This window comes from Bactrocera oleae, chromosome 4 (assembly GCF_042242935.1).
Source record: "Bactrocera oleae isolate idBacOlea1 chromosome 4, idBacOlea1, whole genome shotgun sequence".
Taxonomy (NCBI): Eukaryota; Metazoa; Arthropoda; class Insecta; order Diptera; family Tephritidae; genus Bactrocera; species Bactrocera oleae.
Genome location: NC_091538.1, coordinates 4,862,958 through 4,887,583, shown reverse-complemented (window position 1 = coordinate 4,887,583; position 24,626 = coordinate 4,862,958). Strand labels below are relative to the sequence as shown.

The 24,626-nt window shown below is 35.4% G+C and overlaps 5 protein-coding genes across 7 annotated transcripts in view; 3 read left to right on the top strand and 2 right to left on the bottom strand.

Annotated features, from left to right (window-relative positions):
- The first annotated feature begins 372 nt into the window (after nucleotides 1-372).
- On the top strand, nucleotides 373-1,594 carry bug (thioredoxin domain-containing protein bug). Its single transcript, XM_014246604.3, has 2 exons — nucleotides 373-526; nucleotides 594-1,594. Exons 1-2 carry the CDS (start codon nucleotides 490-492, stop codon nucleotides 1,481-1,483), a joined length of 927 nt encoding a protein of 308 aa, XP_014102079.2. The 5' UTR covers nucleotides 373-489; the 3' UTR covers nucleotides 1,484-1,594.
- A 128-nt stretch (nucleotides 1,595-1,722) lies between these two features.
- Nucleotides 1,723-12,418, bottom strand: Mlf (myeloid leukemia factor). Of its 3 annotated transcripts, XR_011396232.1 has the most exons (6): nucleotides 12,184-12,418; nucleotides 10,236-10,447; nucleotides 9,670-10,159; nucleotides 7,262-7,582; nucleotides 4,837-6,131; nucleotides 3,601-3,726 (listed from the first exon to the last, which is right to left on the bottom strand). XR_011396232.1 is itself a non-coding variant. In XM_014246731.3 (5 exons), the coding sequence occupies exons 1-5, from the start codon at nucleotides 12,234-12,236 to the stop codon at nucleotides 3,450-3,452; spliced, it is 1,353 nt and encodes a 450-aa protein (XP_014102206.2). In that variant the 5' UTR covers nucleotides 12,237-12,418; the 3' UTR covers nucleotides 1,723-3,449. The 3 variants fall into 3 exon arrangements, 2 of the variants coding, with proteins under 2 accessions (XP_014102206.2, XP_069965222.1); XM_014246731.3 differs by lacking the exon at nucleotides 4,837-6,131 and having other exon boundaries at nucleotides 1,723-3,726; XM_070109121.1 differs by lacking the exons at nucleotides 4,837-6,131; nucleotides 12,184-12,418 and adding an exon at nucleotides 10,515-10,619 and having other exon boundaries at nucleotides 1,723-3,726.
- Nucleotides 12,419-13,593: 1,175 nt separating this feature from the next.
- On the top strand, nucleotides 13,594-15,048 carry LOC106626748 (trypsin-3). The gene has a single exon (XM_014246561.3). The coding sequence runs from the start codon at nucleotides 13,669-13,671 to the stop codon at nucleotides 14,479-14,481; it is 813 nt and encodes a 270-aa protein (XP_014102036.2). The 5' UTR covers nucleotides 13,594-13,668; the 3' UTR covers nucleotides 14,482-15,048.
- Nucleotides 15,037-24,626, bottom strand: part of LOC106626750 (uncharacterized) — a 33,500-nt gene continuing 23,910 nt past the window's right edge. The window contains exons 5-9 of the mRNA XM_070107840.1: nucleotides 23,609-24,472; nucleotides 21,466-22,329; nucleotides 20,723-20,920; nucleotides 19,641-20,459; nucleotides 15,037-15,973 (exon numbers count right to left, since the gene is read on the bottom strand). Of these exons, the coding sequence (XP_069963941.1) occupies nucleotides 15,152-15,973; nucleotides 19,641-20,459; nucleotides 20,723-20,920; nucleotides 21,466-22,329; nucleotides 23,609-24,472 (3,567 nt within the window). The 3' untranslated portion in view covers nucleotides 15,037-15,151. The remainder of the gene's footprint in view (nucleotides 15,974-19,640; nucleotides 20,460-20,722; nucleotides 20,921-21,465; nucleotides 22,330-23,608; nucleotides 24,473-24,626) is intronic.
- On the top strand, nucleotides 18,016-18,998 carry LOC106626729 (trypsin alpha). The gene has a single exon (XM_014246540.3). It carries the CDS (start codon nucleotides 18,105-18,107, stop codon nucleotides 18,912-18,914), a length of 810 nt encoding a protein of 269 aa, XP_014102015.2. The 5' UTR covers nucleotides 18,016-18,104; the 3' UTR covers nucleotides 18,915-18,998.

Here is a 24,626-nt window from a genome sequence, read left to right as displayed (position 1 = left end):
TTTGAACACGTATGTCCGTTTATAATAAATTTTAGATAGTTTTGGAGTAGGATTTGTGCCGCATCTAGCAGTTAGGACCAACTCTATTTAGTGGTATAGCATATTTAGTACTCAAAATATATTACTATTTATTTCACAACTCAATTAAATAGTGCAAAGAATTTCCAGCGCGGTATTAAACTTTGTTGATTTTTTAAATTTAAACCAGCACAATTAACTGTTGGCACGGACTCTATCGACCGTTATGTGTAGTTTTTATCCGTTTCGAAATTGCTTGAATAATGGCAACACTGTTATCCGCAATATTTGTTTACATTTGACAGCTGGGTAGCAGCTGTTACTGTTGACAGTGTTAAAAGTTTCGTATGCTATATAACAATTTTGATTGAGTGGCCTATATTGGTGTTTTACTTAATTAATTTTAAACAATAAAACAAACCGCTTAAACACGAATTTTACAATCCAGTATTATTGCCTGCAATCCCAACAATGAGCAGAAGTGTATTCTTCATCGCGCTGATTTTGGGTAAATATTTGTATTATATTTTTTGAAAACTCATTACAGAGGCATTTTTGTTTTGCCTTTCCAATAGCTGCCTGCCTCAGTACAGCAACTGCAGAAATGCCAGCCTTTAAAACCATTTTTAAGTTCTTTTCATATGGCGGCGCGAGTGACTATAACGGCAATGGCACTCGCACTAAAGACATCTCACAGATGACACCCGAAGAATTGGGTATTTCACGCGGTCAATGCCATTACGATTTTCTGCCACACATAACGTACAGTGAACGTTTATATTGTGCACCAGATGATCACCACATATTGCACTTATTACCGAGCAATATTACGGAAGCTGTGCGCAAACCACCAATAATGATGCGCTGCTTGCAGCCAGAGCGACACGAGAACGCAACACGCAATGATAATACACTATTGATTATGCAAAATCTAAAAGATATAGTGGCGCTACTCAAACCAGTGGGTAATGCGACTAAGCGTCATGAGCCGGGCAGTTGTGTAATTGTACTCTTCTACACCGAATCGAGTCTTGGCTGTGCACATGTTGCACCCTACGCCAATATGCTACCCATACTATTTCCCACATTACGTTTCGCCGCTATTGATGCTTTCAAATTTCCCAGTTTTAATACAGAGTTCGGTATAGTCGGTTTGCCAACGCTGCTGCTATTCCATCAAGGTCGACCGATAGTGAAATTCTACAGTGACATCGGTACGTTTCATGCATTCGTCACACGACACACCGGCATCAAACCGATTGAACCAATGCCAAAGGATTTAGAAGTAACCGGCCCATTGCCACTACAGCCAGTGCCGCAAGTCGATTACGTGCTCATACTTGCATGGGCCTTCATATTGCTATGTGTGGGAAATTACTTTGCAAAGTCGCACTTGTGCAAGCAAATTGTTGAGATGATCAAGCGAAATTGGCGTGAATCGGAAGCACGCATGGAGCGACATTAGAAATGTACAATTTTAAGTTTGATTTTAAGTGAGTGATTCATTGCAAAGCTGTTTCATCCAGATTCTCATTATAGTTTTTTATTTCGAATAAAAATTTAAATAAAACTAAAATCTTGTTCGCTTTCTAACACATTTTTGGAAACCCCTACCTAATTAGCGTATACTCAACAATATAGATTTATGTACGCCGCAAGAAAACCTGTGCGGCTCGCAAATGCTAAGAAAAATTGCAAAATGTCTTGATGGTAGTATTTTTTTTTTATTTATTTAATTATACTTGAACTTTTCCATTTTCTATATGCTCAAAAAAGTTTACGTTTTTATCTAAATTGATACTTAACTGTAGCGGATCTGAACTGCAAAATTATACATGGTTCACTTAACTCTAGTAAGAGCAGAGATTTCAATTGCCGAAAATTTCGGACATTGACAGCTACAATAACAAAATAAAATGTCATTCCGACTGGGTTTTAAAAGAATATTCAATAACATACACATAGCTGTTGTAAATTTAATAAATATCTCCGCTAAATAGAAATAAAAATAATAATAAAATTTAAAATCAAATAAAGTATGAAATTAACTAACTAAAGTTGTATTTTTTTATATTTCAAATTATTATTTGTTACATATTATTACTTTTACCATTTTTGGGCTGTTGCTTCGTTTCATCTATGTCGTTATAGCTCTTATTGCAAGACAATAGCCGTTATTATTTATTTTGTTTTTTGATTGAGTTTTCGGCGCATAATTATGCGGCCAGAGCAATTGTAAGCTTTTAAGGAAATTCTTTTAATATATATTTTTCAATTGCGCGCATAAATTTATAAATTTATGAAAAAATAAATTTTGATTTACACACATACGCAAGCAACAAATATTCATTACGATTTAAAAGCGAATGTACATAGCAAAAGAGGAGCATAAAATTATACTTAAAGGGTATTATCATATGAAATTGCCGTCACTGCTCGCCAACTAGAGCGTTGCAAACGCGACTAAGTAGCGCTACATATCATCGACGCTAGCATTTTGAAACTAGCATATGCAGTCTACAGTGGTTTGGAAGCTTTCTGTCATAGACTTTGTATACAACATCTCAATTCATATTGCATTAATAGCTAAGATATATTTCATATTTCATTAAGCAAACATTTTTTTCTCGTTGTATTGCTAATAAATTCACAAATATACTTCATATATCATATACATAGTTAATGTTTAAAATTTATATTATTATTCTTTTCGATATATATGTATATGTGTAGGTGGAAATCAAATAAGTTTTGTATATAGTAATTATGTGTTATAATAAAATTGTATATGCATTAAAAAGTGCAGCAGCTACAGTACAGCACAGCATAAGACTCATATAAGCATGTATTCATAAAATCAATCAGACAATTAATTTGACGTTTTCTTTTCATAAACCAACTGCTTTAGAATATTTTTGTTGTTATGTGTTTTTCGTTACGCGCAGCACAAATAACTAAAATTTTGTGTTATTAATGGGCAGGCGCAGCATAAAGTGTAGATAATTATTTGTATACAGTACTAAGAAATGTTAAGGGTTTATTAAGTTTTATCCTAAGATAGTTTTTTTTTTTTTGCTTTTGTTTTGTTTTACTTATATGCCCACACTACTTAAAATTCTAAAAAAAATACGTACGATCATAGCTGCATTTTAATTTACGCGAACTGCCTACGCGCTCCCCAACTCAACTACCAAACGTTTACTTCGACTATTTAACTAAATAATTAATTGGCGCTTGCTGCTGCGCATACCACTACTACATTTGCGCCTCGCCTCATTAATACCTCAACGCTTTGAACATTTCATTATTATCAATATGTGGTCAACTACTTAAATTAATGCGTCCGTTCGTACATTTATCAGCGTTCCAACAACACATACTACCACGCGCAATTAATATATGTATGTATATAATGGATTTTAATGATGGTTTTAATGATGAGTGGATTTCTGAGATTTTGTAGCCGTTCTATTAGCTGCTGCTGCGGCGGCAGCTGCTGGATTGATTACTGTTGCGGATCCTGCATCATCCTCCTCCTCTTCTACGATTACCGCACCGGCAGTCGGCTGCACCACTTCATCATCGTCGTCATCGATTACCTCGGTTATGGTCAGCGTTTGCGGCTGATGTGGCTTTTGGTGTTGTTTGCTGTGTTTAGAGCGGTAATTGCGGCGTGCGGCCGAAGCGTTATATGGATGGGGATGTACACTGTAAAAATAGGTGTAGAAAATATATTTTTGAAAATTAACAAATTTATAACGGAATTAAATTAAGCAAGCTTAACAACTAAATAATTGAATTTAAATAAACATAAAAAATTAACTTGATTAAACTTAAACTGGAAATTAACACACAAATAGGAAATGTAGTAATTCATGAATGATAACAACGTTTACGTATATGTATTCAAAATTGGAGAACTATATAAGGGGCGGCGTGCAGGCAAAACGAGGTTGCAGGCAGTAGGCAAGCAAATGCGTAATGGTTCAAATTCATGAGATTTCAAGTTATCACAAAAAAAATGGTTAAAATTCAAGAGACGATTGCATGTGTTTCCAATATTTTGCACGGATTAAGATATATCTTCGAAAATAAATAGCAAAACACAACGCAAATATGTTGAACGATCAAATAATATATGAAAATTTTGAGGTTATGTACAATTTACACTGAAAATGTTACACTGGGGAATCTAGTGGTCTGAAGAAAAGAGTTAGTGGGAGTAAAATACCGTATACAGTTATAAAAATATTTCATTTAGAAATTTCATTATTTTTTATAGCACTCATCTTATTGTGAATAGGGTAAAGCTAAATTAAGTTCTGAATTACTGTATAAAAGCAGTACTACAAACGGACAATCGTTTCAAATCCCTAGATAATTAGAAAGTTGAATACAAATCTGGGTCTGTTTCCGTTACACACACTCGTGTCGTGTCAAAATATGTTTATGTGCTTACGACTGTGTTCACACGAGAACGCTTTTGTCGCCCAAACCGGTTTTTGAGATTGTGTTGAAATTGGCCGACTAAAGTTATCGCTCGTGTGAACGCAATGAGCGACACCAAAAGAGAATTTGTCGATAATGAGCGACAAAAGAATCGGCATGTAAACGCGGTCTTATATTTATATAATTTCCTAAACATTCTAAGCACGTATTACAAGTACTATGTAACGATAAATGAGCCCGTTTACACATAAAAAAAACATTAGGGAGACAACGTGAGAGTATACCACCACCAAATAATTAGCGTACGTCCATAACCAGACACTTTTGTTTAACAAATATCATTAGTATTTAAATATTAGTATGATTTACTCGCAGATTTGACGAAATCGTTCCAAAATTTAACAGAAAATCTTTGTAAGCGATAATCCTTTTTCCGGCTGCAAAAGCATTTGTCGTCAGTCAGTGCCGTAACATCAAGTGCGCTGGGTATAACCATGTGTTAAACTATTAATATATATGTATATCGATAAATTTTCTGTAATCCATAAAATGGCTTTCATTTGCATGTATTTATATAGCACATTTGCGGTTTAATTAAACGCATTATTATTACAGCAGCGCGTATTTGCATTTTTAAGCAGCAAAATAAGCACAACAAAGGCTTCTTGAAAAGACATGTCGACGATAAAAAGCAACAATTGATTTTTTCTATGCTTAGTTTTTTCATTTGCAAACATATTTACAGCTTCTGTACACAAATTATTCTAGTGAACTGACTTTTGTTAAGAAATCGCCACCAGAGGATATACATTGCTTACACGTGAGGCTGCGAGCAGTAACAATTCATTAACCACATCGATGGAGCAGCTGATATATATTTATGACAGCATGTATTTAGTGTACAAGGATGGTAGGTAGTGGAATAGGCTCTTTGGATCTTTGTTTGTGAAAAAATTTGTTTTGGAAGATTTGATGTTGTTTTGGTTAACGCTGTTTTCCAACAGCTTATATAGCATTGAACGCCTCATAACAGCTGCATAAGTGTCTCAAGTCTGCTTACAACGCACTACAGCCGCATATGAAAAATAAGATTTGAGCTGCACTCAAGTGGAAAGTTGTGCAGCAAGCGTTTCAATGCATCTATATGACTTCTTTGCTAAGCAAGCTGCATTGTTTGGTTTCAAGATCGTTTCTTTGACGCTTTGTTTTGTAAAGTATGTATGTAAAGTATGCCACCAATATTATTACTTTGTATATCCATCAATTATATATGAATGATTGATTAACCTTTTTTTATTTTACTTATATTTTCAAAAATCGCTTAGTATTTTTTCGTTTGTCGTTGTTTTTGTTATTCGTTTCGCTGAATCGTATGTTTATTATTATGTATAAGTGTTCGTAGCAAATTAGTTTAAATTTATGCATATTTTTATCTTCGTGTTAATTTTTTTTTTTTTTTTTTTGTTGTTGTAGTTGCGACAGCTACTCTCCCAACAAGTTTCCATAAATTTGTTCAATTGTTGTTATGTATTTTATTTGCTTAGATATTGACTATATTTTATTTTGTGTTCACGATTTACTGTTGCTGTTTTAATTTTCATTGTTGTTGTACTATTGTTTATTTATTTGTGCGATAAAAACGTGGATTATACAAACGCCAATCTCTGTTGAGTGAAAATTTATTTAATATTTTAATTGTTGTGTAATTTTTTGTTGGGTGGATTTTTTGGCTTAAGCAAAAGAGGGATGAGAGGCAATATATTGAGCAGGGGGATTATGTAGAATAAATGTAGTTAATAAGGAGCAGTGGCAATTTATCGCATTTTAAATTTTTTAGAATTAGACGCTAATCAGCATGGTGAACAAAAAAAATGATGGCAAATGGAGCTGAGCTGTTAAAAGAGAATATTAATTTACGAGAAGCATATGCGTATATGAACGATTTTTGAGTTCCATCAGTAGAAATACGGCTATGTAATATGTAAAGCGGTATAAACGATATGAAAATGGTTTGATACTTTATTAATTTTGGTATTCGTTACTTATTTATCAATATTCATAATTTTCAATATTTTAAATATATATGCAGTAAATGAAAATGAAATATCTTAATTATAAAATTAGTTAAATGTGACTGGGGAAGTTATTTTATTAGTATGTATAATAAAATATAAGTAAGGAAGATATCAGTAATGTTAACGCTTACCACTATGAATGAAAGTATTTCAAAATATGTAAAGTAAAGGAAAATAATATACGAAAGAGAATTAAGAAATATTACCACTGAAATGGCAGTATTCAAAGGTTTTGCGGTTAAATTAAAAATATAAATATTTATAAAAATCAATTTTTCTCAACATTAGAAATTTGGAAAAAAAAAATTTTTTGTCTTTCAATTGCCCAAAAAAAATGATTATGTTTCACCATGGAAAATCAATAATTTGAGTAAAATTGCTGAAACAACATAAACTCAACGAAGAATAAATAATTGAGATGCACCGAATCGGAGATTTTCTTGAAAAATGTTGAAACTCGCAGCAAAAATATTCAACGAAAATTATAATTTTTGTTAGTGGTTTGTAGTGGTAGGGCTGTGACAACTTCCGAATGCATGATTCCTACGAGTGTGGGTGGTGCGAGAGTTGGAAATGCTGCTTTGTTTGCCATTTTCGCAAATTATTCGGAATTTGCACGCATTTTCGTGATTTAATATTTTTTTTTTTTTTTAATTCAGTGTTTCTGATGCTTGGCTTTATAAGCTTTATGTTTTGTTTTGGTATTTTGTGACACAAACCTTGTCGTTGGCGCTGTGCTGTGACTATGATTGGTCGGTGTGGTGGCTAGGGGCGACGATGATGGCGTACGCAATGGACGACGTGCTGTAATGCCGCGATGATAACCGGCAGCGGTCGGAGAGCGAAGCGTTGTATTCAAGTAGCTATTGCTGTTGTTGGCTTTACTATTGACCTTTTGTGTTGAAGCTGTGGTTTTGTTGTTTGTGGTGACGTTTGCGTTTGAGCGCTGCGTAGACAGAGTGTCGGTGTTGTTGTTGCCGTTGCTGATCTTAGTGTTGGAGTTCAACGAATCAAGCGACGATGAAGGGGACAATGACGAGCTGTATTTGGAACGTAGTGTGAAAGGCGAAGAAAATTGTGATTATTCACATTTGAAGCGTATTTAAATTAATATTTGGTGGTGATTTGTTTGCTATTTGCCACAATTTGTGAAAATGCAACTGTGACAAATGTAGCACTTGTTGTTTAATTATTGTTGGGCGAAAATAAATATTAAATTTTTTTTAACAAACAAACTTTGTTTAGAGAAAATTTTTAAATTTATAGATTTGCAGTAATACATTGAAGCAGTTTTTACTTAAATCCATGTATTATCGACAAAATATTTTAGTTATTAAAGAAATCTACCAAAATAAACCCATAACGCCTTGTTTAGAGATTTTTTACTTTTGAGATAAGTTATTGAATAACTTCGTAAACTAAGCACACTTTGCTCTCTTTAATTTTGTATAGAAGCTATGTAATGTGTAAATAATTCTCAAATGAAAACTATTTACATAACCCTAAAAGATACGACATCGGCATATAACTTTTAGTGAACAGTTTCGAGATGCTACTATGTCTTCTACGAAATTTAACTGCACTTTAGTAAAACATATTTATGATTTCTGTTTCTACTGAAATTGATATGCGCAAAAATAAGTCGGAATAAGAAAGAAAGAAGAAGAAATTATCTAACCGTTTCCTGTATTTTTTCTTAGTTGTGGATATGAGCGGGTGGTATGAATGAACATTCACTATAGTAATATAATACAGAAAAAAATCTTCAATATAAATATGCAGATAATATTTTGTGAAAATTAATTCTAAATATTGTATATGTTTCAAAACATTAATAGATGTTAAGTAATGCAATGAAGTATAAAGAAAACATCTAACTATAACACAATCAGTGACAAATAATTATAATTAAAAAATTCTAAAAACAATAAATACTATTTAACTTACAAAATGGCCTACCTCATATTTTTAGGGCGAATTTGTGAGTGTTGAAATATTTTCTTACGGGTCGCTTTGAATTTAGTAGTCTTTACGCTTATACTGTTAGTCATAATAAGTGAAGTGGAGTGGAAAGGTGTGAAATTTCAAAAACTCGTAGGCTCTCATTTTCATTTTTGCTGTGACCGCTTTTATTAAAGTTAAGTTCATTGTTAATACTCTGTATATATGTAAGTAGGCATATCAATCAATGCAATTTTTTCTTTTTTTTTTTGTTGATTATTTTTTAATATTTTCAGTTTAACTATTAATACGCATTTTTTTCGATAAAAATCTGTTTGTGATTTTTGCTTGCAGTTAATCGCGGATTCGACATTAATTTTTTATATAGTTTTGGAATTCTGGGAGTGATAGCAGTTGTAGTGGTTCTATATAAGTGATAGATATATGTATGTATGTACATATACATTTTAGTAGTATGTAGTAGCAGTAGTAGTTATGCTAGTCGAAGTTAAATTCAATCCTTAATCAATCAAGTTTCTTTGTTTATATATTTTTGTTTTTTTATTTTTTATCATATCTGCAAGTAGATATAAAGCAACAATTTTTTTCAGTAACCAGTGAATTTTTGATTACGAAGCGAAAAAAGTTAATAAACACAAAATAAGTTTACATGTGAAAATTGTGATTATTGGAAGCATAAATAAATAAAAAAAAAGTACGATAAAGCATAATGGTACAAGGAGACGAATTTTGAAGGGAAATTAAATTAGTTGTCACATAATCCAGCGTAAACAAACCAAGAAAGTTAAGAGTTACCAGAATTTATTGTTATTTATTGCCACAATTAAACATTATTATTTCGCTTATAATTATTATTTTTCTTTTATGCCTTTTAGCCTTTTTTTTTTGGAAAGCGTACTTTATAGTTATCATTTTTAAATAAAAAAGACCTAAAAATTATATAATCTTTTAACTTAAGCAGTCTGTAAAACGCACAAATTTTATGTAAGTTTCTACTAAATTTCACATGAAATTTATGCACCCACGAGCAGTTTAGCGTTTAATTCGAAAAACAAATTATATATAAGTATATACAATTTTCCTACAACATACACACACCAATTCAAAATCGAAATGAACAAATTAATATCATTTGATAACAATAAATTAGTGTTAACAAACTTACCTATTCTGTTGTTGTGGCGGTGCGGGCAAGGCTGGCAATTGTCTGCGATGCTGTCCACCACTACCGTGATGTCTGCTGTAATGACGTGGACGTACATCATCGTCATCATCAGCCGATTCAATAGTGATCATCTCTTGCGGACGTGCACCACGCACACCACCCGTACGTGCCCGGTTGGTAAATTCACGATCGAAATCCTCTGCATCATCTTCTTCCAAATTTATAAACTCCTGACGCTCCTCTAACTGACCGGAACGCAAGTCTTGTTCTTTTTCAATAATATGCGCACGCTCCCCAATATGATGACCAATAGCCATTTTCTTCATACCACGCCTGGAATCCTCAACGGTTTTACGTGTCTCACGTATGCCACCTGGACCAGTTTTTGTACTAGTTGTTGCCTGATAAATTTGTGGGCGACCATCTGGACCAGACGACATGGTAATCACTGAGCTGGAGCAATATGAGGCACCGTTTGGTGAACCAATATCTAGAAAAACAATTAACATAGTTTGGGTGAGAAAGAAAAAAATGCTTTATTGAATTTGTAAAGATTGTTAACTTACCGGCACTAAGTAGTCTATTCATATTTGGCATTGCTGGGAAACCGAAAAGTCCACCCATTGGATTAGCGACATGTGGATTGCCACGCTCCATGAGCGCATTCTGTTGGAAGCCTGGGTCGAATTGTGCCAACATATTGAATGGATCGGGCATGAATGAATTCATCAAACGATTCATCGAACGCATTTGCATGTTCATGGCATTCATGTGATTGCTGGAAATGTGTAAAAATTAGCGAATTAAAGGTTTGTTCAAGAAAAAAAAACAAGAAAACAGCATACGAATGTGACCGTCGTCGTGCGCCGGCAGGCATTTTCACAAACAAAATTTTTACTCCAAAAAATAAGTAAATTATATTAAACAAAGCCCCAAAAAACAAAATTATTTCTGCCAGAAAAATTACGTTTTTGTTCAAACAAAAATACACAGTTGCTCAGTTAGCGGTAAAGTTTTCAAAAGTTGATTTTTTTAAACAATACCCCAATTATTGTTTTTTTTTTGTTTTTTAAGAAATTAATAATATATTGTTTGCATTAGAAATGTTTAAATTATACGAAGTTTCTTTAATAAAACCCATCAATTTCTTGCCTTTGCTATTGTGTTACATTTTACTCACACTCTTACTAAAAAAAAATGTCATAAAAATCGAATAGGCTTGCAAATTGTGATGATGTCACTTAGTTTAGACTGTATTGGATTTGTTTAATTCTTTTTAAAATTTATTTTTATGATGCTTATATATGCACATACACACATGTCTTTAAGATAAGAATATTTTTAAATGCAATTACATCAAGGATTGGCAGAAAAAGATATTGGAAAGTTCAACGTGAAATCTGCCTGAAGGAGTGCAAAAATTAAACAATGTCGAATTCATGAGTCAATCAAATTTATCAGATTAGGCAAATATGGATTTCTATAAATATAACTTGTAGAACTCAGTGTTATTAACTATTTGCACACCTACAATCATTAACAATTTGAAATAATAGCCATCTTGATCACTTTCTACAATATTGATTTTAAGAGACCTAAAATTAAATATTTTGAAAAAATTCAGTATGAAATTACTTCTAGTACTTTCTTTAACAATCACTAACTTATATTATACTAATACCCTAGCGCTAATTTTTGAATGGCACTGCGAAAAACTCAATAGACCGTAACTATCTTATAAACCCTAATGCTCCCTAATATGGAAATTTGCTTATTTCAAATTAAACAATGAAAACATTTCTTTGCTAATTCGTAATAAAAAATATTAGTGTGTAATTGTTTAGAAAACTCTAGAGTAGAAAATATGTAAGGGGTGAGTATATACATGAGGAAATAAATACATGAGGAAAAAAATACGGAAAGCGACGGGAAAATAAAATTTATCGATTTTTCACTTGTAAGTTTGTTGTTGCAATTTCACTGTAGTTGAATGTGTGAATACAAATATATGTAGAAGGTTTGCATGGCGTATAAAACTGGAACTAATTAAAGGAGAATTCGTTCACAGCAAACGGAAAAAATAGATAACTATAAAGTATATGTACCAAAATAAAACCTCAATCATACAAATTGAATATACGACATAAAATCGCAGAAAACTTGTGATATATTTCAAAATATAAAGCCGATTCTTTAATAATTTTCACTTCTAAAAGCTGTTTGTATGTATTAGAACCCAATCGTGCGCACTAAAATTTCTTAATTTCGATGTTCACCTCCCGTGACAGCTTGTAGTCAAAAAATTTAATTTTTCTCAAACATCACATTTCAATAGTTTTTTTTATTAAAACTATTTAACACACCCTGGTCGCATAATATTTTCCACAATGCATAACAATCACCTTCAAACATAGGGGTACACATGTTCTTGAAGTGAAGACGGAATATTTTTTTTGCGATCGGCAATAGCGGAGCACCCAGCGCCGAGTTGTCACAGCAGAATCACAAACTTACCCCATGAAAAGGTCATCATCGAAATCTCCCATTAATGAGCCGAATAGCGACATTTTGTTACGATTTTTTTGTTTACAATATGTTACTCTGCGTTATTTCAAATAATTGGCTGTTTTTAAAGCAACTAAAAATGTTGGAAATCAATTATAACACACAATTTTCAGCACTTGATTGTAAAACGCGTCTTCACTTTTCAATGCTTCGTTTCAATTCGACAAATATACTTCCCTTTGTGCCGAACACGAATCAGATGTGTGTTTGTGTGGCCACCCACAGGGTTGCACATAAATTTTTGTTTGGGTTTGCCGTTCGTATATGTTTTGAAGATCAGCACAACTATTATAGTATTTTTGACCATAACAATTTATATAATATTTATAAAATAATGTAATTGTTACAGCTAAAACGACAAAAAATTATATTTTCTAAGAACTATTTAAAACTGTTTAATTCAGTAAAAATAATATATTTCATATAACAAAAACAATTTCTTGGCGTTTTTTCTTTAACATTTAATATTGGACAACAGCAACACTGAAAATTTGACTACTTTTGTAATAGCTCAAAAGAACATCAGTCTCATGTATGACAGAGACAACAACTGCGTTAAGTTTAAATTGACAGCGCATTCGAATTTTCCCGAAACATTTAGCTTCCACAATTTCGAGAATTGTGGAAATACACTTAGGAAAGGCAAATACAGTGAACCCCCTTTAATATAAGTAGAGTCTTTCATAGCAAGCATTTCAAAAGTATTACATTTTAGCACGAACCCCGATAATATACGAAAATAATAAGCTTTTCAATATTTAACATACTACATACTTACCATATTTTTATAAAATGAATATTTTTCAAAAATCCAGTTTCTATATAAATATACGGTTCTGGCCGAGAACAGTGTAGGTATGATAAACCCTTACCAAACTTCTCCAAAACGTCTTCAATACTACTTTAGAACCAACATTTCCAGGAACACTCCTTTTGAACTGTACTGTCATAATAACGAAATTTACTTTTATTTTTTAAAGGAACACCCTATATTCATTGGGGATTGGGATTGCTCAAATAACATATTGCTCAATGTTGATATGTACATATGTATACATATTGTATATATGTATGCATACATATATATTGTGTGTATGTATTGCTTTAGATACTTAAGTGGTCATTGACATTTTTTGCACTTATGCAAGTTAAGATCTTGATCCACATAGATTCGTTGTCTAGCGCTAAAATCTTTGACCTCTCGCCTGAAGTGATTGTCTATGACGGGCACCCCTGCGTGGATAGAGATAAGACCAACTTTTATTGAATTTTAATTGCTCGATGTGATGCAATTGATATCGAAAATCGTGAATCACATAAATGCTTTACGATAAATTGGATATAAAAGCCCGATGCAACAACAGTAATGGCAGTCGAAAAGTTGGAAACCCACTCAAAAGTATTTGCAGAAAATAATACGCTTAAACACTTAGCATGTTTCATTATTATATTACACTGCTAGGATTGTTTGTAGTCATTACGAATAGTGCAATGTCCACCAACCGATTGTATTCATTGGATGGACGTATCGTTGGCGGTGAAAGTACTAACATAAAAAAGCACCCATATCAGGTTTCGGTTCTCCAATACGGTTCACATATCTGTGGTGGTTCAATATTGCATACTGGTAACAATAAAACCGCTGGATTTTTTGTGATCACAGCTGCACATTGTGTTATACCCTCCAAGCCACAAAATTACGCTGTAAAATTCGGTATATCATTGCTAAATCAACTCAGTCAAATGGCGCTCGTCGATATCATTGTACGACATAAGGACTACAACCCAATCACCTCAGACTATGATATTGCCTTAATTAAGCTACAAAATCAAATTCCGTTCAGTACCACGGCACAACCGATACGTATGTCCAGCGCAGTTCCGAAGGTTGATACAGCTGCTGTTGTCACCGGTTGGGGTAGCACAAGTGAGAATGGACCATTAGCGCTCACGTTGCAAGCAGTCACTGTGAAGGTGGTGGATACTAATGAATGTACAAAACAGTATGCGTCATATGGTGGTATAACGGAGCGCATGTTATGTGCTGGTGTGCCTAAAGGTGGTAAGGACTCATGTCAGGGTGACTCTGGTGGACCGTTGGTGGCTGATGGGGTACAAATCGGTATTGTTTCTTGGGGTGTTGGTTGTGCCAAACCCAATTTTCCAGGTGTTTACAGCAATGTGTCAAATTTATATTCCTGGATACACAAAAATGTTAAAAACTGGAAGCCGCATAGCGTAGTATAATAAAAAAAAATTATAGGATAAAAATAATCTTTTAATGGTTTGGATAGTAGTTTGACTGAGTAAACTCGCTCATGGTGCCGATCTCTGTACGAACCTCCTTGTATCAATAATGGTATTATTTTTAAGTTTTCATACTCTTTAGTGTCATTTAACTATATGGTAAAGTTTCTCTTTTGGCACGTGGATGATCGAAATTGTTCATTGGAACTAACGAATATGACAAACGATCATATCGAACTAATGCAACGGCTCAACTTCATTCATTCAAACTGCCAATCAATTAATATACTTAGAAGTAACTGATGAGAGGGCCTATAGTGAGCTTGGCGTACAAGATGAGTCTCATATGCTCTGAAAATAGCAAACGGATACAAATTTTCGAAAACTTCCATACGGAATGTTAAGCAGAATTTATTATTTTTATTTTTAATAACTCCTTCACCAAAAAACTGGCATAAATAATAATAAAAAATGTTAAAACGTATTTATCACAAAATATTAATATTAATAATATAGTATTGATGTGTAATATATGAAGTAAATATATATATGATATTTAAATTATAATGCGTTTGTATATTCGTTCACAGACTTTTGTTCGCTTATCTTTTAATCGCTTATGTTTAGTTATGCGTTCCTTTATATCATTCTCTATCTACGTCTCTTTATCTTACAAGTAATCTGCCGCTTGCTGTTCGAACCATTCAGCATGATACGGTACACTGGCATATACGCCGGGGTAGTCCTGAGCACAACCAATACCCCAAGAAACTATACCGATCAATTTGCCATCGACAACAAGTGGACCGCCAGAATCGCCTTGACAAGTGTCTTTGTCACCAATCTCAGCTCCCGCACATATCATTTCCTCAGTGATGATATAACTCTTCAAGGCATATTGCACACCACATCGCAGCGTATCGACAATTTGCAATTCGACTGCCTGCAACACGTTGGTCATTTGTTGCGCCGTCTCATCGTTCTTACCCCAACCAGTAACGATGGCGTGTGCACCCACCTCAGCCGAAGTGCGTGCCAATTGAATGGGTTGTACGTTGGCGTCATAAATTAAAGGCACTTTCAAAATGATTAATCCCACATCATTGGTGTGTGTCTTTTTCTTGTAACCGCTGTGATAGATTAGTTTTTGCGCAGCCACACCCAGCTCCGACTGATCGGCAATAGTGGATGAACCCGCAACGACACGTATTGTCGAAGCGTAACGTCCTTTCAGGCAATGTGCCGCTGTAATAATAACACGCGGTGCATAAATCGAACCGCCGCAAATGTGTATGAGCACAGAAGAGTCGAGCCGTATGGATACTTGGTAAGGATATTGCCTTATATCTGTCTGATGACCGCCGACAATGCGTCCTTCCTGTTGCAATGGCGCGTTGGCAGAAATAGAATTAAATGTTGGTGCTGGTACAGCGGTGACTTGAAGGCCTAAGAGGCTGGTTAGGATGAGTAGCGGAAGTGCAAAGCGCATGGTTTATGTGTAATTCTTTTTGAAATGTAGCGGTAAGCGATGTGTCTTAGACGAAAATTATCAACTCTTTGATAGCCCGTCTACTGTGTTTAAGAGCTTTTATACGAATTACGTTGACTGCCTAATTTGCGGCACTAAAAATTTCCTATGCGTTCTGGCAAAGCTAAATTGCTGTGCCAAAATGTTATATGCTTACGACTTGAAGTGTGATTAAACTAAAAACGGTAACAAAAATTTAAGCTAATGTTAAGGTTAAAAAAGTTGGTGAATCGTTGGTTGATACCTTGTACCCTTGTGCCCACCGTTCCTACGGCAGTTTAGTATCCAAATTTGTATTCGACAATGCTTTGACTAGTCTGATGCAAACTCTTTTACTACTGGATAACAATGTTTAAGAAGCAGCAATTTTTCTTATTCCTAATGCTTTTCTACTAAATGCGATTCTGTAATTTTTGGTTCAGCAATTTGACTTTATTTAGAATCGAACCAATCGAATTTAAGCAGATAACACTGCAGAAATTATCCCATAATAAAGATATTATAACGACATTACAAAGTACTTGAAAGTATTTGTAAGGCAATACCGATGCCGTCGGTAAAAAAGGCAATGATAAAATTAGATAGGAAAATATGGTGTATACTCGTAAGTAAGTAGCCACAATAACCTCCATATCAAACACTTTATATCCATCATAAAATTTCGGTAGGCTTTATGACCAAATTCGCGCAAAATAGCCAATAACTTATTAGTACAATATATAACAGCTAAATATGTCTGTTCTGAACTGAAGATTAACATAATACGTCTTGTACTAACCGAATCGAAAACTTATCGCGAATGTACCTAATAGTTTTAGTTAACTTTCTAATCTCTAAATAATACAGTTGGATGAACTAAAAATAATAAGAGTTTACGTGAGTGCGTGAGTGGATTTCATGATACCTTGCGAATGTTGAGGGTCTTACATGGCAACTATTACTTTCTAAAGTATGATTGATTACCGTAAGTAGATTCGCACAGAAGGAATGGTCAATTATCTTAAAAAATTTGATTATGCCGAAGTGCTTTTAAAGAACATTGGTATCGAAAATATATATGATGTCTGTGTTTTATTACCCGCACGTTTTCTGCTTAGAGTATAATAATTATGACCAAAATTTTTCACAGTAATTTAATTAATAAACACGATAATGATTCATGACACTTCAAAATAATTATGAAAAAGTACAAATAGATAACGGTATGATGTAGATCGCGTCGTTAATTATTAGCGGATTTGAAGTTTTAATTACTTTTTCTTTCGTACTCATCAAGTTAGAACGTGTTTTGGTGTTAAATATGCAAGGGAATTTGAATGAGAACACATATGATCGACATGCATTTGCATGTATTGTACCTATCTTGAGCTTAAGCTTTGGGGAGAACTAAAGCTTTACGGGCAATTTTATTGGGCGTAAGTTAGAGAAAACTATTATTTTATAACCAGACTCTCAAACGCATTCTATGTGTGAGCAAATATGAATTTTTGTCAGGGAAAACAAAACTATTGAATAATACAGCAAAGGGCCTGATATCTTAATAAGTGCAATAAAGCTCGTGTCTCGTTGCTAGTTTTGAGTGTTTACTTAATTCAAGCTTACATGACATCTCTATAACCACATGACATCATTAATGAATTCATTAACCCTATCTGGTATAACGATCACTTCTATTACTGTAGCGCCTAAAGATATGCTTCTTTCTCACAATATATATACAGTTTACGCCGTAAATTATCAATGAGCGGGATTGAATGGTGAAATGAGCTTAAATTCTATAGAAAATACTATCTCTAAACAAATACACCTCACATACACATACATGAAAGGTTTTCTGGTTAAAAGCTAATCGAGTACTTAATCTTGCTAGTATATTAATTTTTCTGCCGTAATTATTGATAAAACCTCGAATTATTGTGTTAGCCTCTTGTGCACGTAAATTTTTCCGCAAAGCATTGATTTACTACACCAATAGATTAGCTTTTGATATTTCTCGCCGTCAGACGTTGCACAAAATTGAATAGCTTATTGCCGAATATAAGTGCTAGGTAAGCGTAGCACTGTCTATTCCGCTTTAATCCTGCGCTAAGTAAAAATGTTACGCCACATAACGCTCGTTGCGCTATTCACCATCGCCAGCTTTAGTGGTCGCACTAGTGCCAACACCAACGTGTTGCTGAACAATGGACGCATTGTAGGTGGCTACAATGCTGATATACGTCAATTTCCGCATCAGGTGTCACTGCGCTATAATAAATCTCATTTCTGTGGTGGCAGTATCTACTTGCCCAACATTATTGTGACGGCCACACATTGTGTATCTGATGAGGACCCTAGTGGTATAAGCATAGTCGCTGGCGCCACAACACTTCTTGAGGGTGGCGTCGAAGTGCCGGTTGTGAAAATTATAATCAACGAAAAATATAATGCAATTACCGATTATGATGTGGCCATTTTAGTATTGGAGAGAAATTTGACATACAGCGAGTCCATTCAACCCATCGCATTGGCCAAGGAGCGTCCACCGACAGGCACTGAGGTGACCGTCACCGGTTGGGGTACACTCGAAGAGGGCAGCACCTATTTGAGTAATCACTTGCAGCAAGTGCAGCTTAATCTGGTGGACCAGACGAAATGTCGCAGAACGTATTTGTATCTTGTGACAAGCCGTATGCTGTGCGCTCAAGTAGAGGGTGGCGGTAAAGATTCCTGCCAAGGTGATTCGGGTGGTCCACTGATTTTTGGTAATAAATTGTTGGGCATTGTTTCATGGGGTTCCGGCTGTGGGAGGAGAACCTACCCGGGTGTGTATGCATCGGTACCCGATTTAGCTGACTGGATCGAGGCGACGGCTAATGAAAATTCCAATTCTGGCGGTGAAATTGAGCGATATTCATATTTGTAAATATTCTACAAGCTGTCAAGTGTTCATTTGAATGTAAAATGTTAAACAGTCTATAAATATTGCAAATTCATCAAAGAAAGTAGAGTATAACGTTTATTATTATGGATACAGTATCACATTTTCTTTACAGCAACATTTTTAGTGCTACCATATGATACAAAACGATACATATCACCGTAAGTGGCCTTCGGATGAAGAAGGTTGTGGCTTGCGTTAAGTTTCTAAGAAATTACTTAATTAGAGGTATTCACGAGTATGTTCTGTCGGCAGTAGTTTGGTTTAGAAACCAAATGAAAAAGTCTAGTGTCTTCAGTTTAGGAAAAGTATTTCTATAAATAGGATGTTGTAAAGTATTGAAAACCTAGAGCTTATAATAACTACGATTTCGAGCGTTTCCAAATGTCAGCAGCACGCAGGATCCTTAATCCTAGAAGCACTAAAATAATATAAATAAAACCCTTAAAAGCCTTGAGTGCAAAGCAAACAGGAAGTATAGGTTGCAGTCATCTCAACTCAATAAGTACTGTCGTGCCATTAGCTAGATACTTTGTGTCTGCTATTGCTATAAATCATTGTATACTAAACATAAGGAATTATTATTTTGTTTATTTCAGAATACAAACAAATTACATACGAATCATTAAATAACAGCTTTTATAGTACAACTTAAGTGACGCATTTTTATGTCTTTGATTGCTCGTTTTATGTACAATAATTATATCCTTATGCTTGCGCCTTCTGCAATTCCTCTACAATCCATGACTTAAGACTGGCCACATCAGTGTAAACACTGGGATAACCTGGACGCGCACAACCATAGCCCCACGAAACTAAGCCCACCAATTGTCCCTCATATATCAAAGGACCACCAGTATCACCCTGGCATACATCCTTACGGCCAGTCTTCACATATCCTGCACAAATCATACGTTCGGTGACCTCATCGGAACCATAGATGGAAACACACTCTGAGCGACTGACTATTGGCACTGTAGTCTCTTCTAAATTATCGGATGATGGACCGAATTCCTCACGATAACCCCAACCAACAACCGTTGCCAAACGGTTCACAGCAGGCCATTGCGCACGTATATTAATTGCACGCAACGCCGAATGAGTAGCGTCAAATTCAAAAGGCAAATGCACAAATATCAAACCAACGTCATAATCAGCAGTACGTGGAGAAAATTCCGGATGTTCGATCCATTTGCTAGCTGGATATAGTTTGCCATCACCGCCAGTGCGTTGATTGCCGGCAGCAACGATCATAACGTGATCCGTTTCGATTTCACGAACACATTGTGCGGCGGTAAGCACAGCCTTCTCCGTAATTATAACACCCGCGCATTTGTGCCAATACGCACCATCGACTGCCAATCGGTAGCGTATAGAAACGAGATAGGGATGCTTAATGATGTCCACTTCATGGCCGCCAATGATGAAGGGTTGTATTCCTAAAGGCGTAGGGACCGCCCAAGCGGAGCAAGAAGCGAACAAGAACCAAAGAGTGTAAAAGTGATATTTGAACAGCATGCCGATATATTTCTAGCCTCATTTTAGAACGCACTGAAAGCGACTAATATAATTATTATTCACCAAGCTATACTGTGGGGTTTAAATATTCGGATTATCTTATTTTGTTATTGTGTTTTTTGTGATAAGTCATTTAATTATGAAATGTTACGATGATAATCAGTTGCTGATCTTTATGGATATGTTTAATGCATATGTATGTGGAGAGATATGGTTGGAGTGCGTTGATTGCCGGCAGCAACGGTCATAACGCGATCCGTTTCGATTTCACGAACACATTGTGCGGCGGTAAGCACAGCCAACACCCGCGCGTTTGTGCCAATACGCACACTTGCCACATCGGAGGCCAAGCGGAAGCGTATAGAAACGAGATAGGGATGCTTAATGATGTCCACTTCATGGCCGCCAATGATGAAGGGTTGTATTCCTAAGGGCGTAGGGACCGCCAAAGCGGAGCAAGAAGCCAACAAGAACTAAAGAGTGTAAAAGTGATATTTAAACAACATGCCGATCTATTTCTAGCCTAATTTTAAAACGCACTGGAAGCAACTAATATAATTATTATTCAATAAGTTAACTGTGTGGTTTAAATATTCGGTTTATCTTATTTTGTTATTGTGTGTTTTTGTGATAAGTCATTTAATTATAAAATGTTACGATGATAAGCTGTTTCTGATCTTTATAGTTAATTTTTCCTATGTACATATACCACCAAGTTTTATTCATCGCAAGCGCAAAGAAAGCTTCTTACTTCCAACAAAGCTTTCTCAGCTTGCCAGAACTACGCATTTGCTATAACACTATCTGAACAATAATCACATAAACACATAGATTCGATCGAGTTTATGGTGCAATTGTAGAAACCGATTAAATGTCAATCAGCTTATTTGTAAATGATACGTTGTTTCTAGGAATTTTATTCAATTGGTAAACCAGCTATTAATTTCCTTTCATACAAGTCAATGTTAGCATAAAAAAGGGGTTGAAATTTCATATTATTTATTATTATATACTATTAAAATGCCACAGTCGCCTCACTGTTAATCCACTCATTGAAATACACCAAATTTGTATAAACTCCAGGGAAACCGACACGTCCACAGCCATTACCCCACGATACCAAACCTACAGCCGTGCCATTCGATACAAGCGCACTACCCGCGTCACCCAGACACGCGTCGATTGCAACGCCATTTGCACTTTCACCACCGGCACACAACATGGCCGCGCTAATGCGCCCGGCGCCATATGCTGCTTTGCACTGCGCAGTGTCCATTAAGCGCACATTGGCCTCTTGCAATTGCTCCTCAAGTTCTACATACTCAGCCGCAGCGCCCCAACCAGCCACAGTAGCCGCGCTGCCAGCTACGGGTAATTCCTCAGCCAGTTTGATCGGCTTAATCACCTTCTCGCGTTGGCTGATGAGCGGATATTCCAAGCGCAACAATGCCAAATCGCTATCTATGAACCAAATATCGAAATCCGGATGTATTGCAATTGATTTGATAAGATAAACAGAACCGTCGCTTTGTGAACTATAACTGCTGCCGGCTACAATTAACAGTTGTTGACGCTGCAAGCCGATGACGCAACGTGCAGTGGTCAGCACGACATCCTTGGTATAAATTGTGCCGGAACAACGGTGCATGAAGGGTGTCGAAGCATTGCGCTTGTAGCGTAAGGATACTAAATACGGTGCGCTAGCGATGTCCACCGTTTCACCGCCAACAATGCGTCCTTGTGGTGTCGCGTATACTCTTAACGTGATTGAGGCACAGAGGGCCACAAGGAAAATTTGTAGCGCGTTGGTAAAAAGTGATGCCATTGTTTTCTTGTGCGTCCGTAATGCAACGAAATCGAACATGTACTGTGCCCAGTGGTATAACAAAATTTATGGCGGTAAAATTTAATGCCATTTCGATAATATTTTAACATATCATATATTTTTGTAAAATTAAACATGATAACGCACTTCTTTTCTAGCACTTGAATTTAACTATTTTTCCATTCTTAGTATTTGTCATGCCTGCCATATGTCATAAATTGACCAATGCGGAAATGCCCGAGATAGCTATGGTAGGCATTATTTTGAACGCACTCTACATGCAATGGAATTAATAAGTAAAACTTTGTCAAATTTTTTGTAGATCTTCTTCTCCTTTTAATTTAGTCTTTCGAAGTATTCGGCGGGCTATGGGACTCCATATTCACAGCTATAGCTTTTTGAGATCTTTTACCGAGCTTTACCACCTAAAATATGGTGAGCGTGTTTATATTATTCGAACAATGGCAAGTGCTAAATAGTTTAAATGTCAAGAAGAGGTAAGACATTTGATATCAAGAAACGACTGCCACTAGAGGACTCGTTTTTTAACTCATGATTAGCATATTTCTAGCCTAGTCTGGACTACAAAATAACATAAAATAAAGTATGCAATAATTTTTCCAGATAACTTGATTGTGCACCACCACTTGGCCTTAAAATCAATTATTTGGTGCAAATATTTGAGTTCGATCATAAGCAATTTGTGGTTCGAGCTGGATCTCGTATTTCGAAAGCCGTTTGGCATAGAATTTCCTTAGAATTACGGTTATAACTTTACTATTGCGCTACATAAAACGAGAATTGCTACGAATGATTTACCCTAAAGTGTCTTTAAAAAACTATTTATTATTTTATAGTTTAATGGTTGTACAATACGTGTCTGCTTCTTATCAATGGTAGCGCGCAATAAAGACGCAGTCAGCTTACCATAAACATATCTACTTATATTTATTTCTGATATCAATAATCATTTATGTGCCCTTAATTATATTAAATTTTTAATAACAGTGTTGCCGTATTAATGCAAAATGTATTTTAGATATTGTTTAATACTAAATGCTTCGTATAATTTTATTTTGTTTATATTGCCGTTACTTAAAAAAATTTCACTGACTATTAATTTTCAATTTAAGCATCTATATCAATAAAATGTATTATCTGCGCGCTAAAATGTAGACAACGAAAGTAATGTTATTGCATTATGATACTTATAAAACCCGATGATGCTTATAGTATAACTTCATCATTTTCCATATTTAGTTTAAATAAAACAAAAAAGATTATACACTGATACGTGAAGGTACTATTTATTAGCATAATATTTTAAACATTAGTACAACAAGGTAGACTGTACTTCAGCAATCTTTCTAATCAACCACGGCCGCAAATGCGTTACATTGCTATAAACACCTGGATAATTTGACCTTGCACAACCTCTACCCCATGACACCACACCAGCCAACTTGCCGTTAACCAATAAAGGTCCACCCGAATCACCCTGGCACGCATCCTTACCGCCAATGCCTCGTACGCCCGCACACAACATAGCATCGGAAATTAGTGCATTATTATAATCTTGCTGACAGAACTCATTACTGACAATCGGCACTTTGACCTCTTGTAATAGATCTGAACTTGCACCGTTCTCTCTCAGCGTACCCCAACCGGTAACAATCGCAGTAGCACCATTAGCTGAGGGCTTGTCAGCCAACGGTATGGCTTTAATGGTCACATTATTAATCGGCAACGGCGCACCGAGTACGATTAGCGCAATGTCATTGTCATAAGTACTTGGATCATATTGTTCATGCATAATGATCTCCTTGACGGGTACAACTACACCGTCAACACTACGTCTCTCATTAGCACCTGCGACAATTTGATATTGACTTGCTACCCTACCGATAACGCAATGGGCTGCTGTCACGATCAGGTGCTCGGAGTAAATGGAACCGCCACAATTATGTGAATAACTGTTCTGCGGAGTTAGTATACCCTTCAGACGCATACTAACTTGATGCGGATAGGCTGTGATGTTAGCAGTGTAACCGCCAACGATGCGTCCATCTATTGCATCGGTAATCCCTGCTTCGACTGAGTCCGTTTTGGCGAGAGTGCGCGCCCAAGCTGTATTTGTAGAGGCTATCGCCAATAAGCAGGCTAAAATGATGTAGCTTCTCATTGCGAAAAAAATAAACGTTTAAAGTGAACTGAAGGCAAGAGAGAAGACTTGTTGACCGGTCGGTTGGTCAAAGACTAATTTCTAAGCGGTTGTAATAACGCCGAAGCACATTTCATCAAATTCAGTAGTAAAATATTGATAAGCCAGTGGATTTTCAAAGACTCTAATCGAG